Source organism: Trichosurus vulpecula, chromosome 7 (genome assembly GCF_011100635.1).
Source record: "Trichosurus vulpecula isolate mTriVul1 chromosome 7, mTriVul1.pri, whole genome shotgun sequence".
NCBI classification, from domain to species: domain Eukaryota; kingdom Metazoa; phylum Chordata; class Mammalia; order Diprotodontia; family Phalangeridae; genus Trichosurus; species Trichosurus vulpecula.
Genome location: NC_050579.1, coordinates 156314432 through 156337859, shown reverse-complemented (window position 1 = coordinate 156337859; position 23428 = coordinate 156314432). Strand labels below are relative to the sequence as shown.

Genomic DNA, 23428 nt, shown 5'->3' with positions numbered 1-23428 from the left:
TGATGTTCTGTGTATTGTCTTGCTGTTACACTGCTTACTAGCAGCCTTGCAAACCCCATTCTATCTGTTTTCCAGGTCCTGGGACTGTATTTGCACTGCCATGAATAGTAAATGAGAGAGACTTGGTATCATTTCCTTTCCTATTCCATTATAAACAGATTTCCATTAACATAATATAAATGACTATAGTACAATGTTATACATTTAGATAAAATGTAGGGTTAAGAATTTAGCCATTTCACACACAAAAAAATAAAAATGAGAGGACAACATAAGGATGGTGTGACTGAATGAATCTGTTAGCTCACTCACTTACGTCCTCTGCCCACATTATATAGACTACATTTAGCTTTACTCCACCCCATCCCAATAAATATTAATTAGTTGATAGTTTGTGTACAATTTATAAATACATATTCAGCACCTACAATGTGCCAGGCACCGGGGACACGATACAATGAATGAAACAATCCCTACAGAGAAGGAAAAGTTATTATCATCAATAAAAAAGAAACGATGGCATTTTCCATTCATAAAGGTCATTCCATCTTTATTATAAAATTTTATTTTATTACAGTTTTTATTATTTTATCATGAAATTAACCTTTTGAATATGTAATTGCAGCAGAATTTAGAAAAATGCTTAAACTAATTCACCAGCACTTGTCTATCAGATAATCACAACACAAGCAATTTTCAATTACCTATTCTAACAGAGGAGAGCATTGGGACAGATATTCCAAAACAGTTATTAAATTAATACCAACCCCTGGTGCAGGGAAAGTTTTACCAGTTACCGCCACTATCACCAGTCCTAAGCTAAGAAACATAAAGCTTCTCCTATTATTAAAATAAACAATACTTTGATTCAATTCAAATCAGCAATGATTTGAGTGTCTCTTCTGTGATTTCATCTAGGAAAAATACCACGGTAAATAGACTGCCTATTGAAAATAACAGAGGATATAAGTATGATATAGATACAGTTTTTCATCCATTACTTTCTACAGTGGAATTGAGATACAAAAGATGTCACACAAAAAAAAAACAGTCCTTGCATCTATGAAAATGAACACCTATGCTTGGCTACTGAGACTAAAATAAATTTTGCTTTTGACAAAATAATTTAAAATTGAGGTTATGTTCTACATAATTTCATAAATCTTTACTTCACACATCTACCAATGTTTGTTGCTATTGGACATACTAATACAAGTTTTCAAAATGTAGGAAAGTTAGTACTGAAAGTCTTCTTCATGTGTAAATATTCTTGGTTCTATAGCAAGACTTTAAAAACAATGTTCACACCACTGATCCAAGATATACGAAAGGGTGTTGGGTTTAGAGTCAAAAGTCTTGGGTTGAAATTGCGCCTTCCCAGCTCTTAAATTTACTAATTAGGGCACCAGGGGCAAGGCACTTCAGAGGGAACAGGTTCCAGAGGGTCATAGGTATAGCACTGAAAGGGACCTGGAGATGGGGGAAGGGGTGCCTGTAGTCTAATCACTTCATTAAATGAGGCCCAGGAGTTTGTAATTTGCCCAAGGTTACTCAGGTAGGAAGTGGGAAAGATAATAAAAGGGAGGAAGGGGACAGAAGGTTTCTTACCATGATAGCATCTAATTTCTTTGAGCTTCATTCCCCTCATCTGTAAAATAATGCTTGTACTCACAGCGTTGTTTTGAAGAGAGCATTTAACAAATTGTAAAGAACTGCGTAAAAATAATAAAGATAGCAGCTAGCTATTATATAGCTCTTTGAGGTTTGCAAAGCACTTTGTATATGTTATCTTGTTTTATCTTCACAACTCTGTGAGGGAGGGGCTATTATTATCCCCATTTTACAGATGATGAAACTGAGACTCAAAAGTATCAGTGACCTGCCCAGAGTCACACAGCTAGTAAGTGTCCAAGGCAAGATTTGATAAACTTAAGGGAACCTGTACTTCAAATCCTGACTTTGCCACTCTCTACTTACCTGACCTTGAGTGAGTCACATCACTTCTCTGAGCCTCATTTTCCCCTCTGTAAAATGAAAGGTTGGCCTTTAATGTCCCTTCTGACTTTAGAGCTATAATATTTCAATGGATAGATGAGCATGCACCCTCAATTGCCACAATCCCTTCACTCCTTTTCATCTTGGGCAATTCTTACTCCTTTCTCCCCATAAATCCTCCAGAGAGGATCTACCCAACATGTTAGATGCCTTTCTCTAGGTTGTTTGGTTATGTAACACTTGGACCATCCATCTGTTACCCTTTCTCCTCACTGGCTGGTGACCTTGTACAGCCCTCCCTCACTCAAATCAAAGTCAACTGCAAGTCATGTCATCATTTCCCTGTTGTCATGGTCCTCTTTGAGAACAAGAACAAACAGAACGATAACAACCTCCTCATCATACGACCAAGCCACTTCCTTTTCCAACCATCTGTTTCCATGGTGGTATCTTTTATACCTCATCTTTCATGCAAATCATTGTTGGCAATATGTTGCAACCAACTAGGACCCCCTTCATGCATTTTTATTGCCTTTTGTGTCACTTGTAAATTTGACTCTTCAGGGATTGGAGTATTCCACAATGATATAGTACAACAAAGAGAATGTTCTTGCTAAAAAAGATGATCTTTGTGTGTATCAGAGAGCAGCTTGAAATCATTAAAAGCATTATTACCATTTCCTAAATGTAATTCAGACCATTCTCTCATTCAATTATGGTCCCAGCTCATTATTCATCTTGCAATACCAGGCCTCAATAAATGCACTAATTAACTCAATAGGCTTTTTCTCATGATGAAGACATTAGGTATTCATCCACTTGATTTTTCCTACGTAGATTGTGAAATCTAAACTCTTTTAATTGACTATGGATTGCACTGAGGAGGTTCCATCATACTTTGAGGCTTGATGCAGCCTGCTCTGGCATCATATAGAAGCAAGAACATCTGGAAGACTTCACTGTCTACAGGGAATCCCTCTTCATTTTGTATCCTACCAAGGTGGCTAGGTGGTGCAATAGCAGATGGAGCACTGGCCCTGGAGTCAGGAGGACCCGAGTTCAAATCCAGCCTCAGACACTTGACGCTTCCCAGCTGTGTGACCCTGGGCAAGTCATTTAACCCTGACTGCCTCACAAACAAAACAAAAAGGAAAAAAAAAACAATTTGTGTCCTGACTACATCCACCATGATAGTACTGAAAACACTTAGTGAGCTTATACCTCCCAGCGTGTTATTTTATTGCTATTGTTATGATAGCTAACGTATAAGGTTTGCAGAGCACTTTACATGTGTTACCTCATTGAATCCTCACAATAACCCTGTGAGGTGGGTGCTATTATTATCCATATTTTACAGATGAGGAAGCAGAAGCCCAAAGGGGTTAAATGACTTGTCTAGCATCACATAGCCATGGAAGTATCCAAGACAGGATCCAAACACAGGTCTTTTAGATTTCAATTTTCACACTCTATGCCGTCTTAAGGATTGATTGGAATCTGGTGCTGGTGACCAATTACATGGCTCTTTATGCAGCCTCATATCACTTACAGCTTTGCCTTGGAAGTAGAGATTTTCAAGGGGCTAATTAACTTTTTGACCAGCTGAACAGCCTGGAGAGCAGTACCCCAGTGCACAGAGAAGCCGCCAGAGCCATGGCCATAGTTGTGAACCACGGGTAGTTGATGTCCATCCTGTGCTAATATCTCCGTCTGTAGTCTCACTCCTGGCCATGATGGTCGCAAGCCCACCTTCTCTTTGATATCCCAGGCTCCTTGAAGAGACGGCTCCAGAGCACAACACCTGGCAAGAATGTCTCTGCTGTTCTGTGGATCAGGGGACAGGTTCCAGTCATCTTTTTGTCTTGTTCCACCTAGTGTCACATTGAAGGCTCCTGGGTAAATATAGGTCTGTCCATCCCCATCTCGGATAAAATGCTTCACCCAGGGTGCCTGAACTTTAAGCACTTGGCCTCTCACAGGGAAAAGCTGAGAGTCACCTACTAACTCTCTGCTTCCAAGGCCTGAGCAATTGACAACAACATCATATGAACCATAAAGCTCCCACAGATCTTCTACCTTTCTGGTGTGGACTTGGCCTCCGCTTGCTCTTATCCTAGGAAAAAGAATGATGACAAGATAAGGCATGGTAGTCACTAATGCCCCCATACGTCACAGAGAAAAAACCATCAACATCCTTGAGAGAAGGGAGTTCTTTATTCTTTGTCTCTGGATCCCCAGCACCTGGCACAGTGATTGGCTCTTAATAAATGTGCTAATTGCTTGATGAATGAACCAATAAGGCAGTAAGTTAAAGGTGTTTCACAGAATCATAGCACCAAGAATTTTAGAATTTGAAGAGACCTTAGCAGCCATTCTAGACTCAACTAAAAAGAATCATCACTCTAGTATATGCAACAAGGAGTTGTGTAACTTCTGCTCGAAGACCTCTAAGGAGTGGGAACTCATCACCTCTTGAACAGCACATTTGACTTTAGGACAGTGCTAACTCGCAGGAAGCTCTTTTTTTATATCAAGCCTCAAATGGCATCATTGCAATTTCTACCCTTTGTTCCTGCCTTTTGGGCCCAAAAGAACAAATCTAATTGTTCTTCAGACTCAAGCAGGATATATTTAAGTGCAAAATTCTAATAAGCATCCTAAAGTTGAGCAGAAATGGCCATCCATTTAGATTATTCAAAGATAAGGAAACTAAGTACCCTGAGTCTTTTTATGCTTTATTCAGTTTCTGGGCTATTCTAGATGTTGAATAAATACAAAACTAATCTAATACCCTGAATACAAAACATGTATCACTTAATTAATAACATTTAATTATATATTGCTTTGTGATTTTTGTATTGTTTTCTTTACTGTTTTGTTTCATGTGAGAATGTGTTATTCTCCCAATTCAATTGTAACCTTCCTGAAGTCAGAGGGACCATGCCTTATTTCTTTTTATTTTTTAATTTTATTTACTTTATTCTGAACTTAAGAAATAAAACAAGCATTTCTAAAACATAGTAGAATAGAAAAATAGATGATTGTACATGAAACTGCAAATCTATTATGTACAACTTGCTGTTACTTTTAAATATATAATAACGTTATCATGTAACTTTCTGTTTTCCCTTTTTTCTTCCCTCCCCCCACCCTAAAGATAGCTACCATTAGACACATATATGTGTGTGCATATATATGTATGTATGTAAAATCATTCTATACATCCTTCTATTTGTCAGTTCTTTCTCTGGATGCAGATAGCATCTTCCTTCATAGGTCCTTTGTAGTTAATCTGAATATTTATAATAGTCAAAGTAACTTAGTCATTCAAAATTATGCTAGTTTGTTCAAATGTATGTCCTAAATCCTTCAAAATAGAAACTGCTAACTGTATGGCAAACTTAATGTCACCACACCTTATTTCTCTTTAAATTCACCATAGTGCCTGGCAAAGTGCTCTGGATAGAACAAAGTAAATATCTGCTGAATGAAGAAGTCTAGACTGGTAATGATTTGGGGAGAGAACAAATTATCAAGACAGAAGGCAAATGGCAACTTATTTGAACAATCTAGTTTTCCATATCTTAGGCCATCTACAGCATTCAGGCTAATTGGCAGGACAAATTGGTCTTACTGGAGCTAGGACAACCTAGCTCTTCCAAAAAGATGCTATAATTAAAGTCCTTTCAGGCCCACCAGACCCAAATAAATGGTGTCCAAATTATGTTAGTTTGTTCAAATGTATGTCCTAAATTCTTCAAAGTAGAAACTGACTTACTGTATCACAAACCTAATGTACCACCACATGTCTGGCCTTAAGAAATAAGGAAAGAATAAGCTTAAATATGAAAACAGGAATCATGTATCTCAGAGAATGCATATAACCAAGCAGTTTATTAAATGCAGGCCAACTTTTTTTAATGTGTATACAATATGTATAATCCCATTCTTCTAATTGCTACTTCTTTCTTATATTCATATCCTGTCCCCACATAGATAATAAACCCCTTGTTAGAATGCCCCCAAAGCCACAGGAGACAGGGTTCATGGTTTGTACCTCTCTGCAGCTTTGGCACTTAAAATGCCCTGTATATAACAGGATCTCAGTTAAGTGTCTGTGGCTTATGTTGGCATCTCGGTGGCAGAGTAGGTAAAGTGCTGCACTTGGAGTCTGGAAGACCAGAGTTCAAATTTGGCCTCAGACACTTACTGGATGTGTGACCTTGGGCAAATCACTTAACCTCTGTTTCCTCCAGTTTTCTTAACTGCAAGATGTGAATAATAACAGTATCTACCTCCCAGGATTGTTGTATGGATCATACGAGATAACATTTGTAAAGCACTCAACACAGTGCCTGGTACATACTATGTATATAATACATATGTATAAAATATAATGTAAGAATAAGATGATGATGATGATGGCAGTGAGTCAGGGCTGGCACTCTACTTGGGAAATGAATAACTGAAGACTTTGTAATGATGATGTGGTCTGTACCATTCCCCTCTTCTAGGGAAAAGCCCTCACCAATGCAGTTTCCCACCTCCTCAGACCTGGAGATTCTGCCACACCATGCAGGCCCTCACCAGACACCACTGGGAGAACTGTCTCCTTTGGGGAAAGGGAAACAAGCTACATGCAACACTAACCTAAAATAGATCTCTCAATGTGTATCTTTATGCTGTACCCAGCAACTGTATCCTTATAGGCCAAAGAAACATGTTCTTTTCTCGCCCTTGCTTATGTCTATCAATCATTTGTACTGTCCTAATACCTGAGCTCAGGACACCTTCCCAAGCCTTTTAACGGATTCTACTTCCTCATATACAAAGCATCTAGATTATTTCTAACGTCCTTCCCAGCTCTAAAATGCAATGGTTCTATGTTGTACCATACTTGGTAATAAATACTAACCATTGCTTTAGCCACCAACAAATATCATCAATAGTAATTTTGTTCAAGGAATTAACACAAATTTATTCCACGATCAGCTTTCAATGTGAACTGCATCAAAAAACCAGCATGACACTATATGTCTGATTACAGGAAATCAAGGAAAGGATTAGGCAGACACTATAAGCTTTGCATCCTTAGAGGAAGAAGAACGTGCTGAGCTCTTCCAAATTGAAATATAAGTAGTAATCAAGAAGGTTTAGAGCGATGATATGTTCAGAGAGAAAGACTATTACAAGTCTGGATTACTCAATGCTGTGAGACACGGTTTGAAGTTTGGAGGCCTTGACCGAGAGGAATAAACGATGGTTTTTGCTACAATCTTTAAATATGACTCATTCCAAAAGATAAAACAGAAGTGGGTGTTTGCAAAGGTAAGTGAACTTTGCAAAGTAATTTTTTTTTCTTATATGGGCACAGAAGAAAGCAAAAATAGAACTGCCTTACAGGTTGCTGTGGCTTCATATTTATTAAGAGAAATTAAAGGTTTTAAAAAGTCAAGTTTGTATAAAGGGGTTATTTTTAAGTAATATTTTTTAAATCAATACTTACAATACATAGGTCTACATACACACATACATACACACCCACACACCCCACTCATATTGAGTTTTGGAAAAGAACTTTCAGAATGGTATTTGGATTTTTATTTGCTTTGGATGAGATCTATTATTTTACTGTCATGGCGGGGGAGGGGGTGCCTCTTGGTGAGGAACTTCCTCTATCCATGGTCATAAAGTGTTTATTATTAAGTACTTACTATGTGCCAATCACTGTGCCATTGGGACTACAAAGAAAAGCAAAAACTGTCCTTAAGGAGTTCACATTCTAATGGAAAAGAACATGCCCAAGAAAACGTACCTAATAAGTTATACTCAGTATAAGTGGAAGGTAGTTTCAGAGGGAAGACACTAGACTGGAAGACAGCAGCCCCAGGGATGTGGCTGGAGCCAGCCCAGATAACAGTGGGCCACCTGAGGTATCACCAATCTGGACAGCGGGAGCCCCAGGGTAAGAGTTACAGAGCTGAAAGTATTAAGTGTTCTCTCCTGTTTCTCCTTCTAGCTATCTGATTGATCCTTCTCAGACTCCTTAGTTGGTCTCTTATCCGTGCCCCCAGGGTACCGTATAGGGCCCTTTCCTCTTCTGCTTGCTGAATGGTTCTCTCTGGAAACTGTATAGACATCTCAAACTTAGCAAGTCCCAAATGGGAAGTATTAGCCTTCTCTTAAAACCCATCCTTCTTCCCGACCTCCTTATTCCTGTTGAGGGCACCACTATTTTTCCCAGTCACCTGGGTTCAAAACCACAGTCATCCTTGACTACTTAATTGCCCAGGGAACTATAATCAAATCAACAGTACCATTGCTTCTAGAAAGGGTAAGTTGATCATCATCCCTTTCACTTCCCAGACCAACCCATTCCCCTTCCCTGGCCCCCACTCCCTTATAGTTGTTGTTTCTCTATCAGAATGTAAGCTCCTTGAGGGTAGGGGCAGTCTTGCTTTTCTATTTGTAGCCCTGGGGCTCAGCTCCTTTTTGGAAAACTCTATTGCAGGTGATAGGAAGCAATGATGCACCCCTCACCACTTAAGGCCTGCCGCTCCATTCTTTTCCTCATCAGCAACTAGCATTCTCAGCCTTGTTACTAATTATAAGACAACAGAGGAGTTAAAAAGCAGCTCCCACTCAGGTAATGGTGAGGAAATAGTGGGCTAGCAGGGGTCGGGAACCTGTTGCCTGGAGGCCACATGTAGCCTTCTAGGTCCTTGGGCACAGCCTTTTGACCGAGTCCAAGTTTTATAGAACAAATCCTTTTATTAAGGGGATTTGTTCTGTGAAGTTTGGATTCAGTCAAAGGGGCAAATTTAAGTGCCTAGAGGGCCACATGTGGCCTTGAGGCCACAGCTTCCCCACCCCTGAGCTAGGCAATTACTTCTTGGCATGTAAGCAAAAATCAGCAGCGGGGTGGTCCAGTAGATGAAGGACTGGGAGTCAGTTAGAACTGAGTTCAAATCTTGCCTCAAAGGCTTACTGGCTGCATGACCTTGGGCAAGTCACTTAACTTCTCTTGTCCTCAGTTTATACCTGCCTCTCAGGGTTGCCAGGAAGATCAGCATACATAAAGTGCTTCACAATATATATTCTATATAAATGCCAGCTATTATAATTATCTCACATGCTTACCACAAGGCAACATGCTGCCCTTGATTGTTTTGGAGAGGTTCCGTGACCCTGAGGTTAGATGCCCAATGAAAAAACACCAAGACAAGTGTCTTAAGAAGGAACACCACTTCTTACTAATAACCCTGCAGTCATAATATGCAAATGAGATTTTCTGCAGAGTACATTTCCACACAGGCCTGTGTAAGTTACATAAACATCTTCCAGAAAAACCTCACAAGTTTCTTTCCCAAGAGAACTATGTTGCATAAGACTAAGATGTGGCATGGTACAAAGATAATAATAACAGTTTTATATTGCTGTATGGTTTATAAAGCCCTTTATTCACAACAATCTCAGGAGGTGGGTTGTGCAAATATTCTATTATCCCTGTTTTACAGATGGGGAAACTAAAGGTCATTCATTATTCACAGGAAACAAGCTGGAAGTGTGAGACTTGATGAAGAAGGAAACTAGCACATGGAAGGACACAGATTAGCATTCTTTGTGCAGTCTCTGAACCACCATAGATGGAGAGATATTAGTTTCATTGGAATAAAAAGTATATGCATTTGTAACAGTGACTCTACTGGAAGAACTGGGCTTGCTTACAAATCAATCGATCAGCACTTATTAAGTACCTACTAAATGCCAAGTACTGTGGAGATAACATATAAAGAATGGAACAATACCTACTTACAAAGAGCTTACATTCTTTCCAAATATTAGAAAGATTAGCAATACCAGACAGTTCCTCCTCCTCCTCCTGCTGCTGCTGCTGCTGCTGCTACTCAGTCATGACCAACTCTTCATGACCCCTTTTGGAGTTTTCTTGGCAAAGATACTGGAGTGGTTTGCCATTTCTTTCTCTAGCTCATTTTACAGATGAGGAAACTGAGGCAAGCAAGGTAAAGTGACTTGCCCAGGGTCACACACCTAGTAAGCATCTGAGGCCACATTTGAATTCAGGTCTTCCTGAGTCCAGGCCTAATGCTCTATCCACTGCACCACCTATCCACCCTTCCTGATACATGATAGTAACTTGAATGTTTGTGGCTTGCTTAGCAAGCGAGGCTATGGTATGTATAGAGTCAAGAAGAACTGGGCTGAAAGCTTGGGTCTGCCATTTATTATATGTGTGACCCAGCGGAAGTTACCAAGCCTCTGTGATCCTCAGTCTCATCAGTAAAATGGCTAGTGGATCTCTGATCCTATGGGTGTCTCCACAAGGTTTTTAAAGAGAGAAGGAATGCCTATCCAGGATGATTTAGGTATTCTGATAGAGGAAAGGGAAGGGTCCAGATAATCTCCAAAGCTGCCTTCCCACCATGTTCTGCAGAGAGCTTCCTATAAGGGGCAAGGAGAGGGCAAGAGGAAATGCTATCTGGTCATGATCCTCGGGCTATTGCACAAATTATTAAAACAGTGACATCTTCTCCATAGTTAAAAATGAATGTCTTTAGTTCTTTGTTGAATCTAAAAGTTTGATTTGTGGTAGAAAATAAATTTTCTCAAAGTTGACATTACTTTTAAGGGAGTGATGCTTACATTGCAACTGTTGTCTGATAGCTTGTTGGGTGAAGTTAACATTGTTTACTTTGAATACTACAGTCTGAAAGTAACCATTGTAACATTGTATGAAGAAAAGAGTAGGAGGGAACCAGCTACTTACTGAGACTGCAGAAAAAACCCACGATTGTGCAGCCAATCATCTGAGCCAGCTCTATGCATAGGCAGAGTGGGTGGCTGCCTACATCTTGAGCGGTGCCTCGAGTCCCCTTCTGCCTACATATATCTCTCTGACCAACCTGTCACGGCACATGCCTCCCTCTTATCTAGAATGAAACTCCTGCTCCTTTGAGTTGGCTAAAAAGGTGAGAGCATTCACCTCCAGAAAGTCACCTATGTTACACCCTAGGAGAGAAGGGGGAGGAAAACCCTCTTCCATTCGTGTAGTAGTACAATTTCTCAACCAGTTGTCATTTGAAAGATGTCTTAAGGGTCCAAAAGGAACGGAAAATAAGATAGGGAAGTTTCAGGGGGGTGGGGGTAGAGAGGTTGAGAAAGTTCTGCATAAGGTAGAGAGGGGGAGCTCTACTCAGGAATGGCCAGCCTCAGGGGGCCCCATATTTGGGGGGGGGAAGTTTCTGGGCAAAGAAAAATGAGGGCCCTTAACACCTAAAGTTATAAATAATGATAAAAACTAATATGTATATGGTGCTTTAAGGTTTGCAAAGTACTTTTACACATAGTATGTCATTTGATCCTCACAATAGCCCATTTTACAAATGAGGAACCCGAGGCTTAGAGAAGTTAAGTGACTTGCCTAAGAGCCCACAGCTAGTTAGTAACTGGACAAGGTTTGAAATCATGACTTTCTGATGCAAATCCAGTAGCCTATCCACTAGCTGCTGAGTGGAAAACACAGATATGTTTTACAAAAACAACAGTAACAACAATAATAAAAAGGATGAATGTGAAAAATAATTCATTTGGACCCCTAGTGTATTTCAATCAGAGACAGACAGGTTCTTATAGTGGACCTCAACCTTTAAGGTAATGTCCACTGCTTGTTTACCAACTTAGGAGGCTCACTTGTGCAAGCATAAGAATGCTGACAAAGGTATCTCCATCCTGTTTTACTCACATTCCATGTCCAAACCCAGCATGGGTGGGATGCCTTGTTGCTTTGGAACGTCCCCCAGTTTATTTTTGTGCCTCCAGGTCATTTTCTCTTCTCCAACATGAGCAGGTGACCATCTTATGACTGCTTAGTCAGTTGAGATGAGCTATGCTCCATCCAACCGTCACTCACACACACACACACACACACACACACACACACACACCCCACATGTGCTAATATGTCATTTTTGGCCCTCAAGAGCAAGGTCTATCAACCAATGAGATTCTGTATTTTGCTATGCCTTCTTTGCATATTTGGCTATCAAATCCTATAAAAACAAGGTCCTGGAAGAATGGCGCATCTCAGATCATGAGGAATATCTAAGGTCCACTTCATTAGACAGGAGCATGGGTCCTTTAATAAAGTGCCATTGGCTCAGAGCTCTGCCTCAGTCTCTTTTATTGTAGGTTGGACAATTATAACCCCCACAGATGGAAGAAAGAGCACTAGCTCTGTAGTCAGAGCAGCTGGGATCGAATCCAACCTCTGACTCTTAATACCTGTGTGACCTAGGGCAAATCATTTAAATGCCCTGGGCCTCAGTTTCCCTACCTATAAAATAAAGGGAGTAGGACTAGATGGGTTCTAATGTCCCTTCCAGCTCTAATCTTAGGAGCCCATGATCTCTGAAGGTGCTCAAGAAATTCCCAAAGTCTATCATAGGAATCACTGCAAATTCTTTTGCAGAAAATAAAGTAGGAAAGAACCTTTGGGGGAACCCACCTTTTCTCCAGCCATGGCAAATAGGAGAGGCCTTCACATTTCACGGTAGTAAAGGCTTGGCCAAATACATGCTGTGGAAACTTCTTCAGTTCCAATTCAGTCATCTTTCGAAATCCCAGCACAGTGTCGGCCCAGAAGGGCCTCTCTTGGGGAGGAACGCTTCTATATATCTGCCAGCTAAAAGCCATGGGATGAAGAGAGCTCTTGAGTTTTCAAAGAACACACACACTCAACAACATCATCAAGGACAACAATGGCTTGCATTCCTATGGCCATTTAAGGTTGGCAAGGTGCTTTCCCTATGTTATCTCGCTTGCTCCCATTTGATAAGCTCTTTGCTGTTATTCTTGGCATCTCTCACTACTGAACCCAGTGGTGCCTTGTATAAACACACAACAAATATTTGTCAAGAGAGCAAACAAATGAGCCATGACTATAATGCCATGAGAGAGGGTTTTTCAAGTGGAGTTTGTAAACTGGCTCTGAAGGTAACTGCAAAAGCAGAATCCCAAAAAATGTTTTGACCAATGCAGCAGGTCAGAATCAGGATATACCCTTCCAAAGTAACTATTAACTGTCAATTATAATCAATCAATAGACGTTTATTGAACACCTATTAGGTCATATGCCAGGCACAGTGGTTTGATGTTGGGGATACACAGGCAAAAGTGAAATAATTCCTGCCCTTAGGGACCATACTTTGGAGAGGAGTATACATTCTGGTTTCTTAAAAAGGGTCTCCTGACTTTATATTTACATGAATATTGTTGTTGTGTTTGTCCTTTCTTTTTGAAGAGCACCATGGCATCAGAGAAATGATGACGTGACTTCAGTTGACTTTGATTTGAGTGAGGGAGAGCTGTGAAAGGTCAGCAGCCTCACTTTCTCTTCCAGAGCCATCTGGATCCAGTGACCAGATATTCATCAGGATGACTGAAGATGACCCAGGATGCGATGGGAGACCCTGGCCCTTTTAGGCTAAGGCCTTTTCACATATTCACTTAGAGCGAGGTAATGCCTATTCAGACTAGGCCTCTTTAAGAAGTAAGTCAAGGGATGACCACTTTAATTAGAAAAAAGAAAAAAAAATCAAGCTGGGAGGACAAGACCCTCAGGGTTGCTATTCCAAAGAGAAACAGTTACCATTGACATTTACTCTAAGCCAGGGGACCTAGCTAGTTGGGTTACTTAGCTCTTCCTCTCCCTCTCCTTCTCCTTTCCAAAGGAAGGCACATTTTGATGGCCAGAAGCTGCCCGCTTAACTTGGTGTTTACTGGCTAGATTTCTTTCTTTCCTCTTTCCTCCCCTCCTTCCTTCCTTCCTTCTTTCACAAAACCTTAAACTCAGTTCACCCTGAAGCTCATAGATTGGACCAAACTCCACATGAATATAATCTCTTTAACAAATCACCCTGGGACAACCCCTACAAATCATACCAGGGCAAGCTGTAAGAAGCAAACTGCCATTTTGGTGAAGGTAAGGGTAGTACAGGACCAAGTCCCATGGAGGGGAGACTCCAGGACATTGGATAGAAGGTATGGTGGAGGATGGAGGTGGGCCTGGGGAGGAGTGAACATCAGCCCATGTGCTAGTTTCCCTTAATTGATTATTCATGACAACTAGATGTTAAGTTCTGTTGTTTGGACTTGAAAAATTCCTCCAAATGCTGTCAGTATGCTTTATCTTTGACACATATGGGCGATTCATCCTAATTATTGAGGGACTCTGCCCCTCAATCATTTTGCCCATTTCACTGTCTTCAAGAAGAGCCACAAGTAAACGAAAAACATTTTTACTGCGTACCTTACCTACTATGTGCTCAGCACAGACAATATATCCCAAAGGGACAGGAATGGCTTCATTTCTTAAGAGTTCTCAAGGAAAATGATTGTACACCTTCCCTTTGTAACTCATTGCAGGCTCTAACAACCTTCAATGTCAGTAAATTTTCCCCTCATGCTATAATTTGTTCCCATTTTTTTCTTGTTCGAGACTGTGTAGAAATTGAAAGAACAAGATCAGAGTTCAATTATAGATCTAGAGATGGAAGAGATCGTAAAGGTCACCTAATCCAACTCCCCCATTTTAAAGATGGGGAAACTGAGGCCATTAGCATTTAGATGACTTACTCAAGATCACACTGGCCATAAATGGCAGAATCAAAATGCAAATGCAGGTCCTGTGACTCTAAGGTCAGCATTCTGTCCAAAGTATTATAAATCTAGAGCCAACTAGTCCAACACTATCATTTTACAAACAGGGGAACTGGGTCCCAGGGAGATAAAATGATTTGTCCAAATTAACACAGCTGGTAAAATTTGGTCACCAATTTCTATATATATCATGATAATAAAAAATAGCTAAAATTTGTACAACTTTTTATGGTTTACAGATTACCTAACATATATTATCTCGTTTGACACTCGTTAACAACCTTGTGGGGGAGATACTGCACTACTATTATCCCCATTTTACAGATTTGAAAACAGGTACTAGCAAGTTGGGACTTGCCCAAGGTCATATAATTAAAAAATGGTAGGGCCAATGAGGGCCCTGAGTCATTTTTTTAAAAAAGGTCAGATGGTCCTTCTTGGTATTTCTCATGAAACAGCATGAAAATTCCATCTTAAGGCTGGCCCCTTACCTGAAAGGCACTCTCTTTATTGTATCCTCTTAGAATCCCTGGTTTTCTTCCAAGTTCAGCTTTAATACCACTTCCTATGTGAGGCTTTTCCTCATCTCCTTAGCTGCTAATGCTTCTCCCTTTCCCCACCCCCAAAAAAGGTGCTCTGCTTTTATTTTGTATATATTTCACATGTATTTATATGTGTCTATGTGGTATTCCCCCTCCAGAATGGCTTAGGTCCTCAGAAACCCCTGGGTACAGTGCCTGGCACATAGTAGGCATTAATAAATGTTTGTTGATTTGGTGAAGAAAATGTTCAACTATATTCAGCATCCTCTGCTCAAGGAGCCAGGAAAGTGAATGGACAGATGTCCATTTCCATTACCACAATTATGTAAAGGAAAACACTGTAAGACTTCTTAATTCTGATCAATGCAGTGACCCATTGAGTCTTCAAAAGATAGACAAGCATGATGCCCATTTCTCAGTAGACAGGTGGCATCATGTAGTAGGTGTGGAATGAGACATACATTTTCAGACGTGGGCAATATGTTGATATATTTTTCTCGTTACTCCTAGGCTAGCTACATGAGGCGGCAAAGTGAACAGAGCACTGAACTTGGAGTCAGGAAAACCTGAGGTCAAATCTAGCCTCAATCACTTACTAGCTATGTGACCTTGGTCAAGTCAATTAACCTCAGTCTGCCTCAGTTTCCTCATCTGTAAAATGGGGATAATACTAGCACCTACTTCCCAAGGTTGTTGTGAGGATAAAATAGATAATATTTGTAAAGTGCTTTATAAGCCTTAAAGCACTATATAATTGCTAGCTAGCTATCTGTTTCAAAGGAAGGCTATTTTTTCCAGGGAGGGGTTGTTATTGAAAAATGATATAAAAAGAAAAATTATCAATAAAACATCCAAAACATGCTAGCATCTAACTTTTGGGTTTTACCAAAAAAATGCTTAACCTTACTTACTTGTAATAAGAAACATTCTCTGGCAAGTCCTTAGGAAATGACAGTGATATTTCAAAGGGTTCAATAAAACATTTTTAAACGTTCTAATTTTATCCATTTAGATGTACATTCTCATGTTTAAAATAGTTACCTAGAAGATTCACTTTTGTGGAATGCCTCTCCCCTCTACTGATGCCAGATAAATGTGGTCTTAAGATACATATGCATATTATGCATCTATTTATATATTTCAATATCATGCTATGAAAACAATTAGTCTCAATACACATAAAACCATGTTGGGTTCTTCCCTCACTATAACCATTTTTTCCACTATGTTATTCCTAACTAACCATTCCCCCAAAGAAATGCAAAATTATTTTTCATGGGAAGGAACCATAGTGATTGTTTATGGTCTTTAAAGCAGCCAAGTATTATCTTTCTATCACTTACATTTCATGAAAGAAGCCACTTTTCAAACGCTGTTTCTAATTCCCCTGGCATTCGGCACACCTCGAGCTTATCTTACGATGAAGGGCATGTTTGTTCACAGGTGTTTAGCATTCTTCTAAAGGCCCTCCTGAAATTTGCTCACTTACCCAGATACCAGGTGAACGCCAGCATCTAAAGCTTCTGATGAATTAGTGATTGCAAACAATCTGTCGAAGGTCTCTTGAAACCATTGCTTCTGCAAGTGAATTGGTGTATCTATCATTATGGCATAAGAAAAAAGAGAAAACAGATGGGGAAAATACAATTTAAAAAAAAAAACAGATCAGATCCCTGAGGATCAGAAAATGAATTAAGAAACATTTTCTTTGATCATATAGCTCCCCTGTTTAAGAGGCTTCAATGGTTCACTGTTACTTCTAGGATAAAATATAAATTGTTTTGGCATTTAAAGTCCCTCAAAATATGACATCATCTTGCTTACATGTTGGGTGAACTGGGCATGCCCAGACAAGCGTGGGTTACTCTAGAATAGACTATGGATAGAGAGCTAAAGTCAGTAGGGAAAGAGGTGAAGATTATATATTGACACCCCCCATTTCAGAGAAGCAAGGCCTCCTCTCACACTTCACAGAAATTAACCTTTGGACCACTGTCTTTACCATATCTTTCCTCTCGTCACTTGCAAAAGCCCCAACTGTCCAGGCCTAAAACTGTAGTGTCCTAACTGGGCAAAGAGAAGCCACAAAAGGACAATGGCTCAGGCTGATTCCTTTCCTGGACCAACCTGTCAATTGCAGGTGCTTCATGCTCTCCACTGCCTTGTTATTTTGCAGAGCTTTGTTCTTGTAAACTATTCATTCCCCACTAGGCTTTGGATTTGTTCCTGGGTTCTGTTCACAATCTCTCCCTCTGAATTAATTGCTTCTGCAGATTTGTGACCTTGGGTTTTCCATCTTAGATCTCTGTTTGGAACAGGCCCTTCTTTCTTCTTCCCCAATGCCCAGACAAAATGAATGAACAGAAAGGGAAACAAATATTGATTAAGTGCCTACTATGTATTAAGAGGCAGAAGTGGGGGAGGGAACTATGTACAGGATGGAAGAGGTGGAAAACGTCCTGGGTGAAGATGAGAGCCAAGAGGAGTGGTTTAGCTCCTCCCAAGCATGTTCTCAGATGGTCTGTTTGCTAAGGGCTGCTAATCCTGGGACCACATGCCCCCATTACCAATGCCACAGTCACCATCACCACACCAGCCTTGGGCAGAGAACCAAGAAAGGCCCACTCATCTTTAACAGCAGAATCTTGTCTAGCAATGCCAACTGCAGTCTCACCTACCTGGGTAAGCATGAGGAATAAGAATTCCAGCTGCTACATCACTAGTGGTGTCAGGCGTAAATTTATCAGAAATAATATCAATGGAGCATTGTGGGATGGATTCAGAAATGCAGACGGCTGTAGAAAGCCCAACCACACCTGCACCAATAACTGCAACCCTGGTCATATCCGTTGGCTCTGTGAAGGTGGGGGAAAGAGGATTCTAGAATACTGTTTAAAGATTCCATTCTTCCATTAGAAAGTGTGGTTCTGAAAAACTTTCATTAAGCATTGAATTAAACACAATACATTACAATTCAACATGATATAACGAACACATACGAAGTGCCTACACAGTTGCCTCTGACTGATGGACTCCCATTTGGATCACATTCCAGTTAAGATCAAAATTTTAAAACAACAGCATGCTAATTGTGGGATCTTGGTTGGTCATTTTTTTTCAGTTGTGCCCATTCTTGGTGACCCCATTTGGGGTTTTCTTGGCAAAGACACAGAAGTGGTTTGCCATTTTCTTCTCCAACCCACTTTACAGATGAGGAAACTGAGGCAAACAGGGTGAAGTGACTTGCCCAGGGTCACACAGCTAGTAAGTATCTGGGGCCAGACTTGAACTCATGAAGATGAGTCTTCCTGACTCCAGGCTGGCACTCTCACCACTAGGTATAGGATAGCTTCTATTAATTGTGGATCCATTTCTGATGGGATAGTTACAGTTAGAAAGCTGAGGTAGGTGTAATGAAGCTAGGATAGAATTCAGAGCTGGAATGGACATTAGGAAGGAAGGAAACAAGAATTTATTAAGTACCTACTATGTGCCAGGCACCTTACAAATGTCATCTTATTTGATCTTCCCAACAACCCTGGGAGGTAGGTGCTATTACTATCTCTATTTTACAGTTGAGGTAACTGAGGCAGACAGAGACTAAGTGACTTGCCCGAGCATAGAGCTAGTAAGTGTCTAAGGTTAAATGTAAACTTAGATACTGTGAGTCCAGGCCTAGAACTCCATTCACTGCACCACCCAGCTGCCTTGGAGATCTTGGAGTCCAACACCTTTTGTCAAATGCATCATACCCAAGACGTCTTACACATGGAATTCCAACCAGAGGTACCACCATAGGCAGTCTGGAAACAAGAGCTCTAACAGCGTTGTATTGGAAGGACACACGAGAACATTCCCATCCCAGAAGTCTCTGCAAGATTAAAATGAATCTGGTGGTGATGATACACATACTTGAAAACCCATATTGTCACTGGGACACTTCCAAGACAGGAGTTAATGAGTTCATCAGTAGGTATGTGGGGGGAACATATGGTACATGCTCAGGTCCATGAGATACACTTTTCAAGGTAAGTTTTAAGCAGCATACTATTTAAGACTACTACTACAAACCTGTAAACTTTATGGTTACAAAGTGTTCTCATAATTACTCTGATTCCCACTTTTTGTGTGTTGGAAAATGGATCTTTATTTTTCTTGACTGGATTCTAGCTCCCATACATGTATGATGAGACTCACCAAGAAAAATGTATAAACGAGGCTGTGGGAACCAGAAAAGAATGTGCAATATTCATGTGTTACTTATGTAATGGATGGAATTTTATAGGTAAAAAGGGTTCTGTAGAAATCAGTTCTCAATTTTGAAATTGTGCATGTTTTGTGCATTACCGTGGGAGAGCACTCTGTGCACACCAGGCAAAATGTTAAAATCAACCATTATCGAAATATCTAACAATAAAGCATGCAGACGGCTAATCTGCTTCCCTTTTCACCTTTGGTCGTTCCTGCTCTTCCTGGTTTCACTCAGCAAGTAGGCCAGCCCAGGAGTCTATCACATGATAATTGAGGGGAGCTCACCTGCCCCGCCCCGGCAAATTTCTTCCCTTTGGTAAAGTGAAAAGAGCATTGGATTTGAGTCGATCAATCAAAACATTCTGTGCCAGATACTGTGCTAAGTTCTAGGGATACCCTAACCTCGAGGAGCTTATATTCTAACAGGGTTGACAACATATAACTATACGGGTAAATAGGAAGTACTAGAATATAAACACAAGGTAGTTTGTGTTCTGGCTTGGCTACTTCCTACCTGTGTGATGTGGGGTAAGTTAATATGGGACAGCTAGGTGTTCCAGTGGATAGAGAGCAGAGCCTAGAGTTGGGAAAACCTGAGTTCAAACCCAACTTCAGACTAACTGTGTGACTCTGGCCAAGTCACTTAACCCTGTTTGCCTCTGTTTCTTCCTCTGTAAAATGAACTGGAGGAGGAAATCACAAACCACTCCAGTATCTTTGCCAGAAAACCCCAAATGGGGTAACAAAGATTAGGACACAACTGAACAACAACTTTTCTTCTTGTTTATAAAATGTAAACTAATGCACAGGGCCATTTCAAGGAATACACTTTGTAAATATTAAATCTACCTAATTGGGAGCTACTGTTACCCTCAGCTGAAATTTCACTATTAGAGCTCATTCCTTCGGGTTAAGGCTTTGCCAAGAGGGCCACAAGTCCACTGATAATATCTTACTCTTCCAAGAGCATTTGCACTTTACTCTTTCGAACAGGATTTCATCTGCAGATTGTTTTGGGGTGGATGGGACAACCAACCAAAAGGAAATGGGGACACAGAATAGTAAGTTTCAATGACGGCAGGAGGAGAGAAGGGGGCAGGGCACAGTTTGAAGTGGGGGAGGGGGAAGGGCTCTGCCCTGAACCAGGAACAGCATGGTCTAGTAGTAAGAATAGTCAGAGAACTTGGGTTTAAATCTTGCCTAAAACACTTACTACTTGCAGACATTTATGGGACCTTGGGAAGATCACAGAACCTCTCTGACTGTCAGTTTCCTCATCTGCAAAAAGAAAGGCCTGGATTCAATGGCTTCTGAGGTCCCCTCCACCTCTAGTTATGGTTCTTTGAAGCATTGATAGGTGCTGGGGAGAAGAGGAAGGTCCAGACAAGAAGTAGGAAAGTATCAAAGACAAGTTTTACTCCATAGTTTTTCTGTTGGGGGTCAGCTGTGACCAGCCTCAGAACTCTTGGCTATAGAATATCTAGCCAGGGATGGGGAACCTGCAGCCTCGAGGCCACATGTAGCTCTCTAGGTCCTCAAGTGAGGCCCTTTGACCAAATCCAAACTTCACAGAATAAATTCCCTTAATAGAAGACTAGTCTAACCCGTGTGGGCCTTCTGATAATGTGAGAGAGAAGCAGAGCATTGTGCCATGGAGAGAGCCATTTGGATTCAGAGTCCAAGGACCTGAATTCAGATTCCAGCTCTTCCTCCTTGGTCAATTCATTTAACCTCTCTTGGCCTCAATTTCTGCCTATGTAAAACCAAGAAGTTGGACTAGATCAGGAGTTTTTCATCTTTTGAGTGGTCATGGACCCCTCTGGTAGACTAGTAAGGTTAAGCCCTCCTCAGAATAATGTTTTTAAATGTAGAAAATAAAATATATAGGATTAGAAAAAAAACATATTGAAATACAGTTATCAAAATATTTTAAAGAAACAAATTCTTGGACAACAGGTTAAGAACCCCTAGAAATGCTCTCTAAGGAACTTCGTGTCTTGGATCCTGCCTTAAGGAGCTGGAGAATGCTAGTGGCATATTACATAATACTACTTAAAAGCAAAAGGTTAAAAAAGGGAAGGAGCTGTGATCACAAATTCTAACAGCACTCACTCGAGACTCCCAGATCACCAGCTTCTAATCCGCCTTGGAGGCACTCAGTACTCCGCAGAAGCCTCACGTTCAGACAATGCCACCTGGTTAGTAAAGGGAAGGAGAATACCTGAACTGGCACAAGTCTCTGGGGCGTCAGCCTGGGAACCCACCGAACACTTGCAAGCAAAACACTTGTTTTCCGCGATGAACCGAAGGAGCCGAGCCAGCTAGGGACAAAAGGAAAGCTGCTCCCCATTGGAGGGATTTGGACGACGCCCCCGTCGCCCTCACTCCCCATTGGCCAGTGGTTCTTTTCAGCAATCTAACCTCCTGGTGCCTCCCCCCACCCCCACCAGGGACCCGGGCTCTCCGGGAGGGAGCTTATACAACAGCGTTAGCAAAGCTGCCAGGAGATTCACAAAAACAAATTTGCCCGCATCCCTCCTTTCTCTCCACCCCCTCCCAGGTTTCATTTTTATACCCAGAGTCTAGCTATGTCCTGGAAGTACGTGAACTCTCCGGAGACCCAGGGAGCCCGGGCTGGAAGCCAACATTCCATTACTTTCCTTTGACCCTTCCTTGAGAGTCATCTCAGTTAAAATCCACCACCCAAGACCGCTTTCTTGTTAACCTCCAAGTCCAACTGGCAGAGAGCGACTCCCAGGGTAGAGCCTGTGGGTCTTAGCTTTCCGTACCTGTGGACCCCCTTCCTTGTGAACGCTCCAGGAGGATTGGTTATTTTTGTCATTTTAAACAGAGGACCAGGCGTTTGAGGTTATCAGCGGCCTTGGAAGCCCCATGTATGTATTATAGGCAACTCCCTTACAAAGAAAATCTCAAAATAGTCAAAATGATTGTGAGCAAAGGGCGACTCTGTGTGAGAGAACGTCTCACCGGAGGCCAGTCACATGACACCTGAAATTCCACCACTATTGCTCAGCTGGGGAGAAGAGTTTATTAACAATTTGTTGTTGTTGTTCAGTCAATTGTCCTACTCTTCCTGAGCCCATTTGGAGTTTTCTTGGCAAAGATACTGAAGTGGTCTGCTATTTCCTTCTCCAGCTCATTTTACATTGACTTATCCCAGGTCACACAGCTAAGTATCTGAGGCCAAATTGGGATTCATGAAGATGAGTTTTCCTGACTCCAGGCCTGGCATACTATCCACTGTGCCACCTACCTGCCCCTTAACTAACAATACTTTTCCAAATATGTTCAACAAGTGTTTGTGGTTGAGATCTTATCAGCACTTTGTGCAACACTATGTTAAATGCATTAGGGATTCTTACTCTTTGCTGTGGTCCCCTTTGGTAGGGAATCTAGGTGAAGCCTATGAATCCCTTCTCAGAATATATTTTTAAGTGAATAAAATAAAACTCATAGGATTACAAAAGAAACCAATTATATTGCAATAGTGGTCAAAAAAAATTTTTTTAAGTTCACGGACCCTGACTTAAGAACCCCTTCAAAGGATATAAGGATGTATAGGAAATACAATCCCTGCCTTCATGGAGCTTATGGATCATCACAAGGTCTAGATTTAGAGCTGAAAGAAATTCAGAGGTCATCTAATACAACCCCCTCATTTTCCAAATGAGGAAACTGAGGCCCAGAGAGGTTAAATGACCTGGTCAAGGTCACATAAGTAATACCTGCAGAATGTTACACAGCTAATAAGTTTGAGGTAGGATTCAAACCTAATTTTGATTCCTAAAATGCAGTTCTGGCCATGTCACTCCACTCTTCAATAAATTCCAGTGGCTTGCTATTATCTCCAGGATCAAATAAAACTCCTCTGCAAGGCATTCAAAGCCCTTCATAACCTGTCCCCCCTCCTACATTTCCAGTCTTCTTACACCTTACTCCCC

The 23428-nt window shown here is 40.9% G+C and overlaps 1 protein-coding gene across 4 annotated transcripts; it reads right to left on the bottom strand.

Moving 5' to 3' along the window:
- Positions 1-522: 522 nt before the first annotated feature.
- DDO (D-aspartate oxidase) lies at positions 523-21784 on the bottom strand. Of its 4 annotated transcripts, none has more exons than XM_036766888.1 (5): positions 21579-21784; positions 17894-18070; positions 16705-16813; positions 12521-12697; positions 523-4108 (listed from the first exon to the last, which is right to left on the bottom strand). In XM_036766888.1, exons 2-5 carry the CDS (start codon positions 18057-18059, stop codon positions 3541-3543), a joined length of 1020 nt encoding a protein of 339 aa, XP_036622783.1. In that variant the 5' UTR covers positions 18060-18070; positions 21579-21784; the 3' UTR covers positions 523-3540. The 4 variants fall into 4 exon arrangements, with proteins under 4 accessions (XP_036622783.1, XP_036622784.1, XP_036622786.1 ...); XM_036766889.1 differs by having other exon boundaries at positions 21688-21784; XM_036766891.1 differs by lacking the exon at positions 17894-18070 and having other exon boundaries at positions 21579-21782.
- Positions 21785-23428: the final 1644 nt, after the last annotated feature.

What these genes read in the sequence shown, in the direction of transcription:
- DDO (XM_036766888.1), bottom strand. Translation starts at nt 18,059, where the DNA reads ATGACCAGGGTTGCAGTTATTGGTGCAGGTGTGGTTGGGCTTTCTACA. An exon ending in TATTCCTCATGCTTACCCAG is followed by an intron (nt 16,814 to 17,893) that starts GTAGGTGAGACT and finishes CCATAATGATAG; the next exon opens with ATACACCAATTCACTTGCAG. An exon ending in TTGCCATGGCTGGAGAAAAG is followed by an intron (nt 4,109 to 12,520) that starts GTGGGTTCCCCC and finishes TCTTTTTCCTAG; the next exon opens with GATAAGAGCAAGCGGAGGCC.